Genomic DNA, 21,467 nt, shown 5'->3' with positions numbered 1-21,467 from the left:
TGGGCTCAGTGGTAGAGTGCTTGCCTAACATAAGCAGGTCTGTGCTCAAATCCCACTACTTAGGATAAAAAGATTTCCAATGATTGCACCACATAGACATAATTTCTTGAGCTTTCCAAATCCCAGTCATCACCGTTCATTCAAATTTCAGCTTCAGCTGTCTGTGCTGGGGTACACTAGTAATCCCATTTGAGAGGCAGAGGTAGGAGGATTTACAAAACTAAGAAGACAGGCTGCCTGGTGGTGGTGGCACGTGCCTTTAATCCCAGCACTCCTGTTTGGGATTAAAGAAACCCTGTCTTGAAAAGCCAAAAAGACAAACAAACAAACAAACAAACAAAAAACCCCAACAACATCAACAAAAACATTACGTCAGGCTGGGCTACATGGCAAGACCCTGTCTCACAAAACAGAGAACATGCCATTTTTGGAAGTTGCATTCTGAGGTAATAAAAATCCTTGTTTACTCTTTAAACCAATCAAACACATAGACAGACTAAAACAATGCCCAGCTTCTTGCTGTTTCACTACTGTGATGGGTTGAGATGCGCCTCTCAAAAGAAGTTGAAGTCTTACCCCTGCCCACCCTCCATGAATGTAAATGTGGCCTTATTTAGGTGAGTGTCTTTTTCATCTCTTTGAGAGAGCATCTCTCTACGTAGCCCAGACTAGTCTGGAACTCACTTTGTTACACCAACCGACCTTGAGTTGAAATTCCTCTTTCCTTAGTCTCCCAAGTGCTGGCAGTTATGGCTGGGAACCACTGCTCAGGTCTTAGATTGGACTTTTGACGTTGATCAAGCTAAGGGCAGATTCCTAATTCGAACTGGCTGGAGTCCTTGTAAAAGGGACCATTTGGACCTAGAGACAGACAGAGACAGGGAGAGTGGAGTTACGCTGCCACAGTCAAGGGAAGCCAGTGCGCTGCCCACCCGCAAAGTCCCAGCAGGTGGGATGCAGTAACAGATTTTTGCTCACAAACCTTCCCTTGTGAACGTCTGCATTTCTAGCCTTCATTCATTCATTCATTCATACAACTTATTTTGTGGCGTTTGGCATTGAAATCAAGGCGTTACAAACGTAGGCACACACTGCCTCTGAACCACAATCCCACCTTTCATTCTAAACATTGCACAGAGATTACTTCACTTAGCCATCCTGTTACCCGTTTGGTATAACTACTTATCTCCACGTCACTGTTGAGAAAGTTGTGAAAAAGAGAAGCTAAGTAACTTGCTCAAGGTCACGCGGCAATGAGAAAATACTTTGTAGGTAGTACAGTATTTCATTCGTGTTAGAATGTACTTTTTTATTTTTTCCATCTGGGTCTCGGCTTCCTCTTCTCACGTGCTACTTCCTTCCCTCGGCGACAGGGGCCGCTGCACCGCGCGGGCGCTGACAGGTCTCTCTAGCCCGCTGCGCCGGCTGCTCGTTGGTGACTATAAATGGCTGCGCTGTGCTCAGCGAGGCATCAGTCCGCTGCCGCGAGACCGGGCACCGTGCTAGGGCTGGAGGTGGAGCTGGAGCTGACCGGGAAGGAGCTGCCGCTGGGCCGGGGTGCACTACAGCACTGCACCGGGGTCTCAAAGAGGGGCGTGTTGCTGCTGGCTGACTGCGAGCCGCCTCCTGCCTGCGCCGAGGCGCCTTCCCGCCAGGCCGCCTGCCTCCGTCTTCCGCCTCCCTCCATTTCCCCGGAATCTCAACCCGGCGCGCCTGGACCCTGGCTCTCCTCTGGGTGGGGAAGTCCCAGCCTTTTTCTGGCTTTACTCCTTTCTATCAGGCTGGCCTTCCAGCCTCCTCTCTCCTTTGCCTGCAGTGGGTCTCACCCTTTTCGGTCCCCTCTAGCACAGGTTCCTTACCCCTTCCTTTTAGCCGAGTTCCAGCATCCCGGATATTTTTCTTAGCCAAAGGTCCGGATTTCTTCCTCGTTTCCCTTGCCGGTGGTCCAGTCTATTCTGGCCTTTCCTCTCTCTTTAGGACGCAGTTTCCCCGATTGCCTTCTCTCAGCCTGGAGTTCTAGATCTTTTGGGTTTCCTCCCTAGTTCCTCCAAGGTACTTGCCTCCCCCCCCCCCGCCCCCTTTTCTTTTTCCAGTTTGGACTTTCAGATTGTGAATCTTTAGAAAACGGAAATACCTCTCTAAAACATGAACTTTTCCTAGAGACTGCTCCCGTTCACCTCAGCTGCAGACTCCTTGCTCCCTATGTCCCAGGTCTCACACTCACTTCCCTAAGGGCTGAGGCCTCCCAGGCTGAGGGAGCAGCATGATGCTTCGGGGGTCTAGCATTGGGGGACTTTCTCCACCTCGGATCTTCCCCTCCTTGTTGGTGGTGGTTGCCTTGGTGGGACTGTTACCTGTTCTCAGGAGCCATGGCCTCCAGCCCAGCCCCACTGCCAGCACCATCAGAGGGTCCGAACCACCACGGGAACGCTCAATTGGGGATGTCACCACTGCTCCGTCGGAGCCTCTCCACCGCCCAGACGACCACAATTTGACCAATATATACATTGAACATGGCGTTAAGTCACATCGAAAGGCCTTTCCAGTCCTGGACATTGACTACTTACACGTGCGCACACCCTTCGAGATCTCCCTCTGGATCCTCCTGGCCTGCCTCATGAAGATAGGTAAGTCTGAGGTGTGTGGTGCTGCCATCGCCACCGCCACCACCAGATAGTTGAGCTTCTTGTCCTGTTTCTTACCAGATGCGGCTGCTCAGGATCCGAATGAACCACTTCTGTGACAGGCATTCTTCTCCTTTATGTATTTGGTACTTAAATTCCAACTCTGGCCTGTGTGATTTGGGACCTTCCAAGATTAGAGCTGGCATTATGTAGGGGGAAGGAAGGGACCGGGAGAGCGCACAGGACTTGAGAATGGGATGCTTCTAATACTAGGGAGTTTCAGTAAAGCTTCCAAGGCTTGGCAGGTCCCATGACTTGGATGGGACTGAGAGAGGAGCCCAGTGCTGAGTTATGTGTAAGACAGGAGGATCTTTAAGCGAGTGACACTTTCTGCCCTGTCAACAGGAATCAGTGCAATTTATTACCTTCTCCATGAGAGGGTGTTTCAGGACTTGGCCTGTCTAAGGATTTTGCATATAGTAAGGGACTGGGTACAGAAGACTTAGTGTGGTCGGAAGAACGTCAGGGATTACCAAAGTCTCATTTTCCCTCATTCCCAGAGTAGTATTTGTCAGTTTTGCCTACCGAGGCTGGTCAGATGCCCCTGAGTCAGGTTCCAGACCAGAAATGCCAACCGTTATCCAGTTTGTATGCATATTTCTAAAGGCCGTTTTGGGGTGGCAGGAAAGTGGAGGAAGTTGAGGTTTGGTTCGGGTATGTACCCGACTGACCAGAGACATTGGCTGCTCACTGAAAGAGAAGGGACAGAGAAGAGCTAGGTCTAAGATTTCACGTAGTCTCTTTGGAAGAAGGGCATGGAAAAGCTGTCCCCTCCCCAAGGGTTGGGCTCCCTGCCCAGCCTTAGCACCCTGTTCTGCTGGGTGATTGGTGGAGCTCTCAAGAGCCTGCATAGCCCAGAAGTCCCTGGAGGTAGTGTCCAGGGGGCTTTGGAAGCTGCCTTAAGTTTTTCAGTCCACATACAGCTAACAGTGGAAGGCACGAGGTACTGGGACTCTGTTTCCCTCTTTGCTTGAGATTTGGGTTTATAGGAGTTAAGAGACTGAACCGGTAGCCTTGCAGCTATCCCAAGGACACCAGCCTGGTGTGAGGCCGTCCCTGGGACATGCTGCAGGAACTAACTGCTGCCTCTGTTTGGATAGAACCAGGGTCTGGCTTCCTAGTGCAGGGCTTTGGTGCTGAGGCATTATAGTGGCGGTGGAGTTTGGCTGTGGAGCTGGGCCATCAGCACCTATACCTTGATGGCAGCCAGCTTCCTGGGAAAAACCAAGGACTGAGCAAGGGGAACCCTGTGTCTGGATTCTCACATATATGTGTGACCTTGAACAGCTGAGCCTTTCCTGAAGGTCTTGTGAAATAAGAATCTGAATTGTTTGACTGTATCGATTGAGTCATGAAACCTTGTGTCTGTGTTTGTTCTGAGGAACTGAAGTGACCATGGTATGTCATTTGTCTGTAGGAGACAAGGAAGAGACTAAAGAAGGGCTGTCTGTAAACTAACACCTCCCTTCTGCCCCCTCACGTCCCAGTATTGGGAGTTGGCACACACACAGCTGATCTGTGTCTGCTGGTGATATGACCAAAAAGACCCCACTCTGGAAACTTTTTGTCCTGCAGACCCGATGTGATAGCATTTGTCCTAAGGGGGCACCAACTGGGCCTGACCTGCTTTGTCAACATAAGAGTGTGGGGTCTGAGACCCTGGGCTGGACAGCAGGGATGAGGCGCTGGCAAGAATATTTGTCAGGAAACTGGGTTCTCCATCTCTCCTCCTCCTGTGACCTTGACCAATCACATCCCCTTAGCCAACTGATCATTGTGATCCTTCCCAGGTGTTGCTCTGATTCTGGAAACCCTGGTTAAGCCCCAACCTTGGACCTCACTTTTCCCATCATAAAATGGGAAGACTGAGTATGATCCCCCCCCCCCCCCATGCCCTTGCAGTCCCAAAGGCCTGTGTGTCCGACTTGGAAAGGCATTTCTCTGCTTCTGACAACAGGAGCCTTGGCCCTTGGCATCTGGCCTTTCTGGGGCTAAAGGGTAGAGGGAATGTGGACAAAGATGTCAAGGGTCCCGTTTAGATGGCAACAGTACAAACCACTTCTCCACCTCCACCTTCACAGTCTGGCGTTAAGGTTAGATTTGAGGCTGCAGTGGTGAAGGCACCTCCTCTCTGGTGGCTTATGTTCTCTGAAGCTCAGTTTCTTTATCATAAAATGGAAAGTACAGGATGGAGTGGAGTTCAGTGGTAGGAACATACACAAAGCCCTAGGTTCTACCCCAGTACCTCACAGAGAAAGTGTGTGTGTATGTGTAAGTGAGTGTGTGAGTGTGCATGTGTGTGTGTATGAGTGTGTGAGTGTGTGTGTGAGTATGTATGCGTGAGTGTGTGAGGGTGTGTGTGTGAGAATGTGAGTATGTATGTGTGTGTGAGTGTGTGCGTGTGTGTGAGAATGTGAGTGTGTATGTGTGTGAGAGTGTGCATGTGTGTGAGAATGTGTGAGTGTGTGCGTGTGTGTGAGAATGTGTGAGTGTGTGCGCGCGTGTGTGAGAATGTGTGTGAGAGTGTGTATGCGTGATTGTGCATGTGATTGTGCATGTGTGAGAGAGTGTGTGTGAGTGCACGTGTAAGTGTGAGTGTGCGTGTGCGTGTGTGTGTGAGGGGGCTAGCATCTAGCTGTAGCTAGTGATGCGATGATGATGTAAATTAATGCACACACAGTTGACTTTCTATATATAGGGAGTGCTTGGTGAGCAGCCACTGCTGCTGTTAGTATTTTAGCCACCTAAGGCAAATGTAGGCCTACTTCCTATATCTGCTGAGACTGGAGCACAGTATCCCATAACCCTGGCTGCCACCTGGTCCTGGTCCTTCCTGGAGGTTTCAGGGGTTTGGACACGCCTCTCTGACTTTGTTCTCCCTGTGTCCCTCTCTGAGCCCTGTGTAGCCCTGGCTGACCTGTTCTCTATCTTGAGCTGCTCCTGGAGCTGGTTGTGGGAAGAGGGAGATGGTGACTTGATAAGAGACCTAAGGGCTGAAGCAGTGATCTCTGTACAGATCGGCTGCTCTCCAAGAGTTAGAGAATTTATTTCAGGGTCTTGTCTGTTTTCCCATCATCCCAGAGTGAGTAGGGGTTTTGGTAGAGTCCCTGTTCTGTCATCTGCGGCAGCTCCTTGCCATGCAATGTACCCCTATTTTGAGGACGGAAAGTGCAGCGTGCAGTCTTCTTTCCCAGCCTAGTTGTGTCCTGGAACCCACAGGAGAACCTTGTGGACACTGACATGGGAGAGGCAGGGCAAGGGTTAATGTTCTAGAGTAATTGATGCCTCTGGGACTGGGGAGGTGACCTCTGGCAAATCACTTCCCTGCTCTGGACCCTTTTTTTCTCTCTCTGGTAGTCAAGTCCTTTTCTTGATGGGAGGAGTTAGTGGTTTAAGAGGGACTTAAATTATCTGGAGAACCAGAACTGGGTATGTAGTTTAGTTGGTAGAGTGCTTGCTTATCGTGCCCGAGGCCCTGGGTTTGAGTCTGAGCGTCACATGAAGCAAGTGTGATAGTAACATATGTAGCACACTGTAGTCTCAGCCTTTGGGATAAAGGCGGGAAGATCAGAAGTTCAAAGCCATCCTCAGTTACAGAGTGAGTTTTGAGGCCAGATACACGAGACCCTATCTCAAGTAAGTAAATAATAAATAAATGTATGAATAAATGAATAATTGAGCGAACCGTCCTGAAACCTCTGGGGTAGGGCCATTCTCCTCCTCCCTCATGTCCTGTGGTTTGGCTTCTGCATGAACTCCGCTTTGTCCCAGTTCACCTGACTCTCAGGCAGTGCTTGTTCCCAGGGAGAAGCTCTCTGTAACCCAGCTCGCCACTGGCAGCACCCCTGTTGTTTGTCCGTATTCCTGACCTGGAACGTCTGGCGGAGGCCCAGTTGCCTATGAAGCAGGTATTCATCTTGTTCCCTGTTTAGGTACAAAAAAGACTTCTTTTGTCCCTTTACATCTTAATGATGTTTTGGTTTTGGTCTTTACAAGGTATATGCTGCTATTTCCTCTTTAGACCGAGTCTGTGAATAGAGGAACTAGGGGATTGTTATTGCCCACTTCACATAAGCAAGTGAGACCCAGACCTACCTCTTCCACTTCTCAAAAGTAGAGAAGAAACAGTGTAAAGGTCACATTGAACCCGATGGGATTTTAAAAAGAAAAGGATGACATTTTTCTCCTGGGAAAACAGCTGCCTGACTCGGATGGCGTGAGGGAAGTCAGCCAACATCTGGGTGAAAAGGCCGCAGGTAGTATATTTGCAGGTGTGCTGGGCATTTGGAGGGCCTGGGCTGGTCACGTGGCCTGGACTTCGTTCAGCTTCACACCTGAGGTTCACCTTTCCTCTCGCCCCAGCCAGTTCAGCCCAACGCATGCAGCTCCACTGCAAGGAAAGCCCTGGCGGAAACCTGGCTTCGCTCTCTGCCCTTGACTCTTGTCTTTTACTGTATGTCTCTGGGCTCGCCTTGCCTTTTTAGTGACCTGACGACACTATCTCACCTTCTGAGTCTGAGGTAGAGATTGATTCAGGGGTGCTTGGCTCACTGTGGTGGCTTTTAGAGTTTATTAGATGACCCCCCCCCACCACGTTAGTCTGTTTTGTTACTATACCAAAAATACTGTATATAACCAGTATATAAGGAGAGAAAGGGTTTTTTTTGGTTCACAGCTTTGGGGTCTCACAGACTAGTTGGCTCATTGTTTGCCTACAGATGGGGTGACATTTGATGGCAGGAGTGTGTGGTGGAACAGAACTAACTGCCTCCCTCATGACTGGAAACCAAAGAGAGCAAGGGGCGGATGAGGTACTACAGTCCCTTCAAGGACATGCCATTAGCCCCGAACACCTACTAGGCCTCCTTTTAAATTCCCACAGCTTCCTGATAGTACCACTCTGGGCCTCTGGTCATCCTGCCCACTTGGGCCTGTAGCAGTTGCTCTCCGGTCTCCTGACCCCTCTCCCCACACTGTTTCTCCCAGTTTCAGCATTGTCCCTAGCCTGCCCTGTGACATCGCTGCTGTTGCTGGTGGGGTGTGCTCTAATAATAACCACCATTTATCGAGTATCTACATAGCTGCGTCGGGGACTTTGTAAAAGTAATCTCACTTAATTCCCACTGAAGACTTAATAGATAAAGGCTCCCTGTGTTCTTTAGATGAGGAAACAGCTCAGGGGTTCTCAGCGATGCTGAATTGCTGTTTCTTTTCTGTTGGTGTCTTGGCATAGCCTTCCGAAGGGGTACAGCTGCACTGCCTCCCTCTCTCATTGCCCTCAGCTGATGCACTAGGCCCTGTGTGAGTGGTGCCCAGCTCCACTGCACCTCCGCTAGGACTCCATCTGAGGGATGGCATGCCCGCCACGGGAGCCCTCTTCCCACCTGAGAGAGCTGTGGGTGTCTGTGCCTGGCTTTAGGCCTGTCCTCCAAGATCGCTGAGCCTGTGCCCACACAGATCCTGTGCTGGGTTGCGTCTGTTCCTTGTTTGCCTGGTCATGACCCACCTGTCTCCTCACTGCAGGTGTCTCTTAGCTGTCTGGCAGAGCTTTCTTCTCTCCTGTTGGTCAAGAGCATGACAATTGAAAGGGGATTTTCTTTAGCCAGAGGGAGTGGCTAGCCTTGTGACTGTGACCTCCTGCCCTTGAGGAAGAATGTGCCAGGCTGCTCTTGGTTGCCCTCAGGGCCCAGTGGCATCCTCGAGAGGCACCCTCTGTGATGGGAGCAGGTGGCACAGTTTTCTTCAGCTCTAGAAGCAGCAATCGTAGTTCTTAATGCTGTGGTTTGTTTTTCTAACTAAGGAAACTGAGGCTTGGGTTGTGACCTGCCTGAGGTAGGGGAGAAGACACAATTTCTGGACTGCTAGCCCAAGGTCCTGTCTTCTTTCCTGCCTGGCCAGCAAGGTGGGGAGCTGGGATTATTTTTCTTCTCTCTCTCTCTCTCTCTCTCTCTCTCTCTCTCTCTCTCTCTCTCTCTCTCTCCTCTCTCTCTCTCTCTCTCTCTCTTTCTTAAACAAGGTTTCACGATACATAGTGATGTAGTGAGTCCTGGATGGCCTTGGAACTCTGCCTGCCTCTGCCTCCTGAATGCTGGGGTTAAAAGTGTACACCACCACACTCAGCCACACTGAATGTTAGTAACATTCCAGCCAGGAGCGGTGGCACATGTCTTTTAAGTCCAGCACTTGGGAGGGAGGCAGAAACAGGTAGAACTCTGAGTCCCATGCCAGATTGGGTCTACATAGTAAGTTCCAGGACAGCCAGACCTTGTCTCCAAAATTAAAAGAAAAAGAAAAAAGATCCAACGTGGCTTTAGGAGAGAAAATGACCAGACACATCCACATAGGTAATCTGGTGGTTGTTAAGAGAGGTAAGGTAGTGTCCCTCCTTTGGCTGTAGAGCTCTGGCCACTCAGCAACAAGGCTTTCCCCACCCTCCGAGGACCTATGCTTGTATGAAGTGTGCCATTGAAGTTAGACCAAGGCTTGACATCCTCACCTTCCTAGACTGCAGAGCAGCGAATCTTTGAGATGAGGGAGGGTGTGCTCATTCTTGGCGTGTGGGAGGCTCTTCCACCCCCACCCAAAGAGAGAGGAGAGAGGTGAATTTCAATGGGAAACTCGCTGGATGGGTGGGAGTGCACGAGATCCGACCTCAACTCAGCCTTCCTTTGGTGTGGGAATTGAACCTGGGGCCTGAATCACACCCCCTCCCCCAACTCTGGTCTTTGCTGACCCTGTGACAATTTCTGAGCCCATTTTCTGATTTGTGATTTTTTGTTTTGTTTTGTTTTGTTTGAGATAGGGTTTCTCTGTAACTTTGGAGCCTGTCCTGGAATTTGCTCTGTAGTCCAGGCTGGCCTCAAACTCACAGTGATCCGCCTGTCTCTGCCTCCCAAGTGCTGGGTTTAAAGGCGTGCGCCACCACCGCCCGGCGATTTGTGATATTTTTGTTAATTGCCTTAGCCATTGCTTTTATTTTTATTTGTTAGCTGTTTCTTATTAAACTCCTGGCTTCGTATGTGCACAGTTAGAAACACTGAGGTCGAAGCCTAGCTCTGGCCAACTTTGGAGCCTATGTTTTTTTAGTGTCATAGCTTAAGTTCAAGGGCCCCTTCAGTTCAGGAATTTTATTTTCCCCATAGTCATTCTGAGCTGGACAGTTGAAAGCCTTGACTATTCTCTCTGGCTCAGTTTTGAAAACTGTGACCCACTCCAAGGTCCACACACACCCTGGAATGACAGGGACCTGGAGCTAAGGGGCTCCAGAATCCTCTGGGAGCAGCAAGCAGCCTGTACACAACCTGCCGCTGGCTCCTTCCCCAACAGCCCCCCCTCCTCCCTTCTTATGCAGGCAGAGAAGCCTCGTTCAGCACTGGCAGGGCCTGGGTTATTCCTGAGTCATCCATCGCCCGCCCGTGTGGGCTCCTCCTGCAGCTCTTGCTCCCTCTGCAAATGTCTGAGTCAGACGAGTCTCCCCAAGGTTGTCTGCACACACCGCACGGGGCCAAACCGTCTCTTTAGATGCCAATAAACACCAACTGATACTTTAGGCAGCCCGTGATTATATGTGGGTATTTTTAATCTTATGGGCTAATCTAATTTTAACTGAACTAAGTTTTGGGTTGGCCTGGATCAGTGGGCTGCCCCTGTTCTCTGGAATCATGCTGATTTCATTTCCTTCCCCCTAAAGCTCATCTAACACGTAGGACCGGTTGTGGTGTTTATTGGGCCAGACTAAGCCCTGAATTCTAATACTGCTTGCCAGAAATCAGGAATCCCCAGATTATAGATTATCCCAGTACTTCCCAGAAATACATGTTCTCAGGTACTCTGAGGGTTAGGGTGAGGCGTTCTACTCCTTCCCAGGCCTGTGGGGGCAACTTACCTCTCAAACCAAAGTGGCTTGTCTATAATGAGGGGAGTCTGTCTGAGACCAGCTCATTGAAGGAGGAGGGATGACATCAGAGTTTTCTGTGAGACAGAGCCCAGAAGTTAACCAAAAAAATTAATAGCTAACACCACTTGCACACATAGCCCTTACCACATGCCAGGTAAGACTTGAGAAGGCTGTCTTGAGCTGGCCAGCCTGAAGACAGAGGCAAGAAGAGGCACACCAGTGGTGGTCTGCCTGCCGGCTTTTAGCTCAGGGTCCTCCGGGGCTCGGTAGGTGCTTCCAGTCTGTTCAGGACTGGACGGGAAGAGACAAGACGTGACAAGGAGTGGTTGTGTCTGAGGGCTGGGTAGACTCCCGGCAGAGGGCAAGTTGAGAGGAGTAGGCAGTCCCTGAGGGCTGCGGTGGTAGAGGAGGCTTTCCAAAAAGATGAGGTGGAACCTGAGCGGAAGGGAACAGAAGTGGAGCAACTGCTGTGCTTAGAAGCTGATCCCCATGAGGGGAGCATGGAAGTCCCTTGAAGACGCGGGACCTGAGTGCTAGCCCCCCATCTCTCTCTCTCCCTTTCTCTCTCTCTCTCTCTCTCTCTCTCTTTCTCTCTGTGTGTGTGTGTGTGTGTTTGTGTGTGTGTGTGTCTCTCCTTCCTTCCTTCCTTTGTTATGGTGTTAGCAAAAGCCAGAAAACCTGCTTGATAGATTTTAACTGTGCTGTGAACCTTTGTGCATTCACTTTCTTGGTTGTTTCTGGCCCACAGACAGGGCTCCCTCCACAAATACTGGGGTGAATGAATGAAGGCACACATGACTGACTTCCATGTGGAGACAGGGTCCATACAGGGATTGTCTACACTAGAAACCAGGTTGCTCATGGCTGACTTCCATGTGGAGACAGGGTCCATATAGGGATTGTCTACACTAGAAACCGGGTTGCTCATGTCTGACTTCCATGTGGAGACAGGGTCCATACAGAGACTGGCTACACTAGAAACCGGGTTGCTCATGGCTGACTTCCATGTGGAGACAGGGTCCATACAGGGATTGTCTACACTAGAAACGAGGTTGCTCATGGCTGACTTCCATGTGGAGACAGGGTCCACACAGAGACTGGCTACACTAGAAAGCAGGTTGCTCAGAGAGGAGGGAGAAAGGGAGTCCAGAGGCTCTTTGGCTGCTGAACAGTAGGCAGGTGTTTAACTGAAAGTGACGCTCATGGATGATGCTTTAGGTGCCAGTTGGCGTCTAAGTGGTCTTGTGGTCACCGCCTCCTGCGTGGCTGTGATGCCGGCCTGCAAAGGTATCTGCCTGGACTGGGAGGGGTGTCTCTGGGAGGTCCACTCTCTCTGTGTGTGAGTAAAAGTGAGCCCCAGAACCTCCACAGGGAGCTGCTGAAAACTCTGATTGAATTAGGTTTTTCTTGAGAAACTGCTCCATGACAGAATTAATGAGACCAGTGGCCATAAACCACAGAAGAAGGCATCTTGTTAATTTATGGTCATACCTGGACAGGCTTAGTTATGGTTTTTCTTTGTTTGTATGTGGATTGGGTGTGGACTGGGGCCAGCATCTTGCTTTTGTGGCAGATTTATCCTTATACAAATAAAATAAGAACAGTATAGTAAAATCCAACAACAGTCAGGAGGGGATTAAAGTAAAAAGCGAAAGTCTCCCTGCTTAGCTCTCCGACCACTCATTCATTTCCCCAGATGTTGCTGCTGTTAGCTCTGTTGTACATCTTTTGCAGAAACTACCCATGCATGTGTGAGCGTATGTGCATCTAGGGCACATGCAGCTTTCATGCAGCTACTCGGTGGCTCTAGGCTGTGGTCTGGGACTCGATCCCTCTTTTCTGCAGAAGTCGTTTTGTTTTCTTCGACTCTCACTTCACTGTGAAAGCTCCGCCGGGGCTTTCTAATCGGAAGGGAGCCTCTGCTCGGTTGAGGCCTAGGCAGACTGAGACACTTGGTAGGAAAAGTCTACAAGGTTCATCCTTTGTGGGTGGGTCGGGGTTCCCATAGATCTCAGGCCTCAAAGCACAGAATCCAGGTATAGGTTCATAGTCATCTTCAATTCTAAGATTAAGGACTTGGGTCCATAGGAGAAGTAGAACGGTATGTAAGGGGTGAAGCACAGGTATGGAATTGTATGGCGCTGGTTGATGCTGGAACCCGAGAGGAGATGAGAGAAGGAAGCTTCTGGAAAGAGATGGTCTGGAGAGGTGATCAGGGCACAGTCTCTCCAACTGTGGGGCTGTGCAGCAAAACGTGGTCATGAAGCTTGATAAATCTGGTAACAGTGGGTCTCCAAACATAGCACCAATAATTAATTCAAAATCGAAGTGTAATCAGCCCAGGGTGTTTCTCCATGCTCCCCTGGGCTGCACTGTGCATCCTCACAGAAGGTCCTGCTTTAGTTCTGTGTGCACAACACGCTCCATTCTGCAGGATGTGTCAGTCATGCCATAGAAGTCGTCAGACACTGCTTGGAGCATCTTGGCTCCGACCCCGAACTGTTGTCTCAGGAGTGGTAGCAGTGGTGGGCTTCTTGTTTTATGAGACAGGGTCCTAACATATCTCAGACTGTTTGCAAATTTACTCACTGTGTAACTGAGGATGAGCTTGAACTTCTGATCTTCCTGTTTCTACCACCCATAAATAAAGGGGTTAAAGCAACATTTACTTTTCTACTGCTGTGATAAAACATCATGATCAAAAATGACTTATAGAGGAGTCTGGTGTTCACTTCCTAGCACCCACATGGTAGCTCACCGTATCCCATGTGATCTAATGCCTTCTTCATACACATAAAAATACACTAATAAACTCACGCAGTAGTGCGTACGCCTTTAATCCAGCACTCGGGAGGCAGAGGCAGACAAATCTCTGAGTTTGAGGCCAGCCTGGTGTACAGAGCGAGTTCCAGGACAGCCTCCCAAAAAGCTACACTGAGAAACCCTGTCTGGAACAAACAAAAACAAACAAACAAATAAAGAAAATAACCAACCCTCCCCCCCCCAAAAAAAACCAAAAACCCAAACACAAATAAGTAAATATTTTAAAATTACTTATACAAGGAAGAGTTTATTTTGGCTTCTGGCTCCAGAGGGAAGAACCCAGGCAGGGGAAACATGGCAGCGGGCAGGTGGCTAGAGCAGGAAGCTGAAAGATCAGAAGTTCAACCAGGCATAGGAAGCAGAGAGAGCAGACTGGCAGTGGGGTGAGGCATGAACTCCTGTTTTGTTTTCAGACAGGTTTCTCTGTGTAGCTCTAGCTCTCCTGGAGCTTACTCTGTAGACCACAGGAACTCAGCGATCCACCTGCCTCTGCCTCCCAGTGCTGGTATTAAAGGTGTGCACCACTGCCACCCCACCAGCCAGGCTATGAACTCTCCTGCCCCAAATAACATATTCTTCCAGCAAGGCTCTGTATTCTAAAGTTTCCAAAACCGTCGCAACATAGCACCAACTGAGGACCAAGTGTTCAAATACGAGAGCTTCTGGGGACCTTTCTTGCTCAAGCCAGGCAAGTACTTTACCTGCTGAGCTGCAGCCCATCGGCCTCATTCTTATCATTTATTAATTAGGTTTTTCGAGCCAGTGTTTCACTATACATCCCCGGCTGTCCTGGAACTCGCCCTGTCGACTAGGATGGCCTCGAACTCACAGATCTGCCTGCCTCTGCCTCCCAAGTGCTGGGATGCACCACCACTGCCCGGTGGAATGTTTTATTTTTATCTTGTCATTATGTGTGTCTCTGTGTGTGTGAGTGTATGTCACATATATGTAGGTGTCTGCAGAGGTCAGAAAAGGGGTCAGCTCATCCCTTGGACCTGGAGTTACAGGCAGTTGTGAGATGCTAATGTGGCTGCCGAGAGCTGAACTATGGTCCTCTGTAAACTGCTGAGCAAGCTCTCTTGCCCCATCTCCTATTATTTATTTATTAATTCACTTATTTGTTTATTTGAGTCTGATTGTATATCCCTGGCTGACCTGACACACTGTAGTCCAGGCTAGCTTTGAACTAATAGCACTCTTCCTGCCGCCACGGCCTCCCTAGTGTGGAGATTACAGACATCACCATACTAAGCTAATTGCAGTGTTTTTACTATACATAAAAAATTTTCTGTTCTCGTATAAACATGATGGTTTAATTATGGAAAAAAGATTTGATATTTCCCTAGCATCATCCCTCAGCATGTAAAGTAGCAAATTAGTACATTTTTGGATTGTATAGTGGTAAACTATTTGGTTTTGCAATTGCTGTTTGAGTTGTTGATTTGAATTCCATTAAAAAAAAAAAAAAAAAAAGGAGATGGTCTAGTGAATTTTGACCAAGGATTAGGACAGAATTTCCAACAATTTCTGAAATGTTCCTAAATGTCGGGTCATTTTGCCATTTTTTTTTAACCACACATAAACTTGTTTATTTAAAAGAACAATTTAAAAATCACATTTGACCTTCTATGTGTGGGTGCATGTCTATGGTAGCACACACAGAGGTCAAAAGATAACCCACAGAAATCTTCTTCCGTCGTGTGGGTGCTTCTACCCATTGAGCCATCTCGCTCACCCCAAGGGATAGCCCAAGCTGGACTTGAACTCATGAACTTCTTGCCTCTGCCTCTTCAGCATATCCTTCCTACTGGCATGTGCCACCACAGCTGGTGGTACTGTGTATTTGTGCATAGCAGCATTCTTAGCATTGATGATTACAAAATTAAAGGACTGATCAACTCAGAAAAACATTGAAGATGCTCTTTGTTCTACAGTAGCAAATATTCAGTCAGAATTGAATTCTTTTTTTTTTTTTTTTAATTTTTAGCTTTTTGAGACAGGGATTCTCTGCAACTTTGGAGCCTGTCCTGAAACTAGCTCTTATAGACCAGGCTGACCTCGTACTCATAGAGAGCCGCCTGCCTCGACCTGAGATTAAAGGTGTGTGCCACCACCGCCTGGCTCAGAATTGAATTCTTTATAAACAAATAAAAAGCATCAGCCATCTCAATAGTATGTAAATTTGTTTTTATCTTTATTAAATTGTAAAATTACATGTATAATACTAAACAAGTGTCTTAAAGTAAACTTATTTTTATTCTGTGTGTATGAGTATTTTGCCTGCTCCTTATGCACCCCTGTGTGCCTGGTGCCCGTGAAGGCCAGGAGCTGGCTTTGGTCCTCTGACTCTGGAGTCACAGACAGTTGTGAGCTGTCATGTGGCTGCTGGGAATTGAACCCAGGTCCTCTGGAAGAACAGCCAATGCTCTTAACTGCTGAGCTATCTCTCCCGCCCTCTTAAAATAAATTTCCTGATCATTTACTATCAGTAAATGTTTTGTTTTGTGTAGGTTTTATATATTTATATTCCTAGGCTCACAAAAATTTCTTCAGCAAAGGAGTTACCATGGGAAAGTTTTTTTTCTTTTTATTAATTAAAAATTTTCACAGTTTCCCCACCCTCCTCTACATCTGCCCTCCCCTCTCCTCCTTCCTCCTCTCTGCCCCTTCCCCCATCCACTTCTCCTCTGTTTCTGTTTAGAAAGGGGCAGACCTCCCATTGGGGTCAACAAAGCATGGCACATCAATTTGAGGTAGGACTAAAGTCCTCCCTTTGTATCGAGGCTGGGCAAATAGGTTCCCTGATCCCACTGCTAGGAATCCCACAGATGGACCAAGCTATACAACTGTCACACATATGTAGGAGGCCTAGGTCAGTCTCAGGGAGAGATTGGGGCAAACGGAGTCTAGCCTAGATGGAAGAGTGGACAGAGTAACCTGTCCTGGGACTCTCTGAAGACCAGGCTAGCCCTAAACTCACAGAGATCCGCTTGTCTCTGCCTCCAGAGTGCCAGGATTAAAGGAGTACTGCCACATCTTGCTGTTTTATACTGGGCTGTCACGGGAAGAAGGCCAGTAGTGGCCACAGACTCTGAAGGCTGAGTGCTCAAGTCTGTGCTATGGGGAATTAAAAGGGCGAAGGATGGCTTCTCTGGGAGGGTTCCTTGGGCACTGTGGTACCCGACCCTCAGATGAGTGGAACTGGAAGCTGTAGAACCTCATCAGTGCAAGAAGGATGCGCCACATCAGGGGTGGACTGTACCCTGAAGGAAGAGAAGGGCACATGACTGCTGAAGTAGAGAAAGCTTTTCAGCACTAGGAAGCTAAGTGATTCAACAGGCTCCCCTTGCACTGGGCCACTGGGGCGGCTGGGTTGCCATGGTGAAGCCAGCTTACACCTTAGGTGTGACTCAGTCTTCTCACTCTTTTTCCTAAAATGCTTGGGGCCCAAACACACGTCTTAGACACTGTAAAGAAGCAGCCACCATGGAAACAGACTGGAGCGATAGCATCAGAAGGTGGGTAGTGTTTAAGGTCCCGTGCTGGAAAGCCCTGACTGGTCTCTGCTGTTTCATAGACCAGGACTCCTGTTCTCTCTTCTCATCTTGCTTCTGGAAGGTACAAAGAATCTTTTCATAGTCTGTGGTTCCCAGCCCCAAAGGGAAAAGAGACATTTTGCTAGAGTCCTTCATTGTCCAGTTGAGGCCGGGGATGGTTGGCCTTGGGCCACATGTGAATTAATGGCAGAGATAGGGTTCTTTCCTGCTCTTTTAACTAACACAGGTCTCTCTAGTCAGTGGGTCCGGAGGAGGGGCTGTGGTCTACGCCTAGATGTCACAAGCATTGATGAATTGGTTAAGCCTAAGGAAGGGTGGTGCCCTGCTGGGGTAGTACCTCTCCAGGGACCAGGAAACTATTGGGTATTGGTCACACTGCCCCGTGTCAATGAATCTTTTAGATTGTGTAGTAAATCACAAGCCAGCGCTAAGCTAAAGTGCTGTTTTTTTATTTTCAAGTCAGGGTTTCTCTGTGTATCCCTGGATGTCCTGAAACTCACTTTGTAGGCCAGACTGGCCTCAAACTCAGAGATCCACCTACCTCTGCCTCCCAAGTGCTGAGATTAAAGGTGTAGGCCACCAGGTCCGGTTAAGTGTTTTGTTTTTTTATAACATTTTTACCTTCAAACAAGGTCCTGTCTCCTGGATTCTGGGACAGGCCCATAAGAATCCATATGTTGTACTAGGTAAGCAGGATGCCAGCATGGGGCAGAACCAGTTATATACCCAAGCAAGCCCAAGACTAAGTTTACAGCTAGATGGGGGAGGGGAAGTAACAGGCGCACACACACACACCCTTCCTGAGCCTGTGCCTGGCTGTACAGAGATGTAAAATGCTTCTCTTGTCAAACTCTTGAGGAGTGCAGAGGGGAGATGGGGCAAGTGGGTGGGACTTGAGGTGCACATGGAATTCACTGGGAGTTTGGGGCAGGGAGAGAAGATAGACCTCCTGACTGGCAGGGTCAAGACACTTTGTGAGCTAGGCCCTGGAGGGTAGCAAGGGTGTGTATGAGACGTTTGTCAATCTCAACCTCACTGGGCATCACTGAAAGTTCTATTTGAGGCGGAACCCTTAGGTGCTGAAAACTGCCCCCAAGCAGTTTACTGTGGATGTAGTCATGGTGACTAGGGGCACAGGCTTTGCCACCCAACTTCAAATCTCAGCCATGACGTTGAAGGAGTAAGTCCCCCTCACTGAGTCTCGGGTCATTTGTAATGTAGTGTGCGTTTAACTTCCAGGGCTATGGGGGGGGGGGCTCTGGGGGAGAACTTGCATGTGATGGGCTGTACAGAGTGAGTAGTGACCGCTAGGATCAGGAGGAAGGGGAGTGCTGGCTTAGTTCCTACTCAGACTTGGTGTCCTGCTGTGTGTCCAGTGGTGTGCTAAGCACATGTGATGTGGCAGTGGGCAGAGGACACTGAGCCTTTTAGTGTCAGGGCAGGGAACTGCGTGCGTGTGCACATGTGTGTGTGTGCGCGCACGCATGTGCGTGCGTGCGTATGTATGTGTGTGCGTGCTTGCGTGCGTGCGTATGCGTATGCATGTGAGCGTGCGTGCGTATGCGTGTGTGCCCATGCGTGTGCATGTGCATGTGTGTGTTAGGGATTGAGCCCATCCCAGATCCCCACCTGGCTAAGCGTGATCTTTACCATGAGTTGCACTTCACACCTAGGAAGTCTTCTGAGGAATATACTGCTGCCTTAACTGCCCAGCTGAGGTAACAGGCCTTGTTCCCTGAAACATCTAATGAGGAAGGCATGGTTTTAGCTGACAAATGAATATGTAGCTATAAAAACACTCAGATTTGCAGAGCAGTTATTTTTGTTTGTGTGTTTTATTTTTCTCAGACTGGATTTTGCTCTGCATTCCCTGCTAGTCTAGAGCTCACTGTGCTTCCCCAAGCGGGCTGGAACTTGTTATCCTCCCAAGTGCTGGGATTATAGGTATGGACCTTCAAACCCAGCTCAGGTCATAGTTCTCGTGTGTGTGTGTGTGTGTGTGTGTGTGTGTGTGTGTGTGTGAAGGACAGGGCCAGTTGCTATGCACCTTATTTTTTGAGACGAGGTCCTTCCAGTGCTGGTATTACGGACATGTGCCATCATGCCTGGCTTTTTACAGGGGTGCTGGGGATTCAGAGTCAGGGCTTTGAGATTACTCAGCAAATGCTTGGCTGACTAAGCCATGTCTTCTATGCACATCCCCCTCTTTTTTCTTTCTTTTGGTTTTTCGAGACAAAGTTTCTCTGCGCAACCCTGGCTGTCCTGGAGCTCATTCTGTAGACTAGGCTGGCCTCAAACTCAGAGATCCTCCTGCCTCTGCCTCATTATTAGTGCTGGGATTAAAAATGTATGCCACCACCACCCAACTTCTTTCCCCCTCCCTCCTTCCCTCCCTCCCCTCCCTCCCTTCCTTCTTTCCTTCTATCCTACCTTCCTTCCTTTCTTTTTCCTGTAAATTCAAGGCCAGACTAGGTAGGATTCATGGTGAATTACAAGACAGCCTCAAACACTCTGTAACCGAAGATGATCTCAGGTTTCCTTCCCTTCCTGCCCCCACCTCCTAGGTGCTGAGATTTAAGATGCCCCACCACACCTGCTTTTTTTTTTTTTTTTATGGTGCCAGAGATCGAACTCGGGGCCTTATATTTTGTCAGGCAAGCACTCTGTCAACTGAGTTATATCCTTAGCCCAGGAGATAATAGTTTTTAACAGCTCCAGCTGCAAGTGCGAGATGAGTCGTGCCAGTGCTGAGGGCAGAAAGTCTTGCCCCTTTTCAGTTTAATCGCCATGCCAAAACCTCGGTTTCTTTGGTCAAATAAGGGAGCGTCTGTAAAGCTCTGAACGTATTGTAGTATAGGAGCTGCCACTGGTCCTGTCGCGTTAAAAGGGGAGGATGCTGTTCGGTGTATGATCTGATGACCTTGGAGTAGACTGAATGTCATCAGTACTCAGGGCAGAGGTACAAATGAGAGAATGAACTGAGTTGTCTGACTTTGGTTTTGAGTTAGGTGTGGGAAGACGGCAAGCGTTGATTTCTGCTGAGGATGGAAAGTTGAGTAAGAATAATCTCTCAGGGGAGAAGCTGGCATGTAAACAGCCGTTTGGATGTGCTGTGAAATACCACAGCAGGGGCCCACAGAGGCCCGGTGTATTCTGTGTATGCGTGTGTGTGTGTGTGTGTGTGTGTGTGTGTGTGTGTGTGTGTGTGTGTGTAGGGGGTGACTCATTTTCCAGAGTGTTGAGCTGGCCCTGCAGGTGAAGTGTTACTTTGCTCAGCTCACCCGGAGGGAGGATGGGAGGAAAGCAAGATAGTGAGGTGATGCAGAGCCAGAGGCGATGGTGGCTGCCATTTGCTTCTAAAAATACTGATATTGAAACACAGTCTCATATTATAGCCCTGTCTGTCCTCGAACTCATGACAGTCCTCCTACCGAATGCTGTTTTTTATGAGAGTGAGCCTCCACATCCAGATTACTTACTTGGAAACCTGTTGGGATAATTTCAACCCTTTCCCCAAACAGCCTCACCTCCCCTAACCATGTGGAGAAAGCAGAAGTACTCGGCCATGGTTGGGGTTGGGGAGAGGCTGTGATGTATGTCAACCTTAGACCAGGAGGAGGGAGCTGTTTGACTGAGTCTTGCCAGTGCCTGGTTTTGTGCTGAGGACTCCTCTCAGTGCCTAGCTGCCCATTTTCACGATAACCCTGAGCAGAACAAGTCATGGTATATTGACTTTATCCGGTTTATAACAGACAAGGACACAGGATAATTTCGCACTTGGGGATTTGCCATGCCGCTGTTCAAAGCATAGGAAGCCTCTAGAGAGGGAAGAGATGTGGCCCGGAAGCCCAGCAAGCCTTAATGTAGGCAGCTTCACAAATCCCAGAAAAAAGAGGTACCAAGTCAGAAGAAGTCTGGGACATGTCCAAGACTGAGCAGCTGCAGTGAGTAGCCACCCAGGGACGCCGTCTAGCTGAAACCATATGCGTTGACGTGCTGGGAAGTGACGTTAGGTTAGGGTGGACTTGGCTTCTGAGTATCTGGGATTCGAGCCAGAGGGGGCTGTAGCCTAGGTCAGAGGTTGCTCCTTCTCTGTTTCTACACCCATTCTCTCTGACAGTGCCTTAGCGTCTTAAGATGACTCTGGCCTCCAGGCCTGTCTGTAATGAGGACCACAGAGCAGCTAGAGGGAGCTTGTAGAAATGTAAACCAGAACGCGTTGTTCCCTGCTGAAGACCTTTCTGATTTCGTCTATACCTTCCCAGTGTCATGCCCTGCTCCCTTGCCAGCCCGGTTTCTCTGTGACACTCTAGTGTTTGCTTGTCCCCTAACTTGGAACACTGCCTGTAGACTGCCTCAAGTCACAGGTCTCTTCAGAGCGACTATTACCACCCGGGCTAATGTCATGCCCTAACCTACCTACCAGCTTGGTCTTCCCCGTGCCAGTCTGGTCTGGATGCTGCCGACGCAGCCAGGACCGGGGCAGAAGAGTGCTTGGTGTCAAGG

At 49.0% G+C, this 21,467-nt stretch overlaps 1 protein-coding gene across 1 annotated transcript in view; it reads left to right on the top strand.

Moving 5' to 3' along the window:
• Positions 1-1,460: 1,460 nt before the first annotated feature.
• The window catches only part of Slc9a1 (solute carrier family 9 member A1), a 57,259-nt gene continuing 37,252 nt past the window's right edge, over positions 1,461-21,467 (top strand). Inside the window, exon 1 of the mRNA XM_038335019.1 lies at positions 1,461-2,627. Coding sequence (XP_038190947.1) covers positions 2,264-2,627 — 364 coding nt within the window. The 5' untranslated portion in view covers positions 1,461-2,263. The remainder of the gene's footprint in view (positions 2,628-21,467) is intronic.

The sequence above is a fragment of the Arvicola amphibius genome, chromosome 6 (genome assembly GCF_903992535.2).
Source record: "Arvicola amphibius chromosome 6, mArvAmp1.2, whole genome shotgun sequence".
Lineage (NCBI taxonomy): Eukaryota > Metazoa > Chordata > Mammalia > Rodentia > Cricetidae > Arvicola > Arvicola amphibius.
Note: the sequence above shows the minus strand (reverse complement) of the source record. Positions and strands in the feature narration are given on the sequence as shown.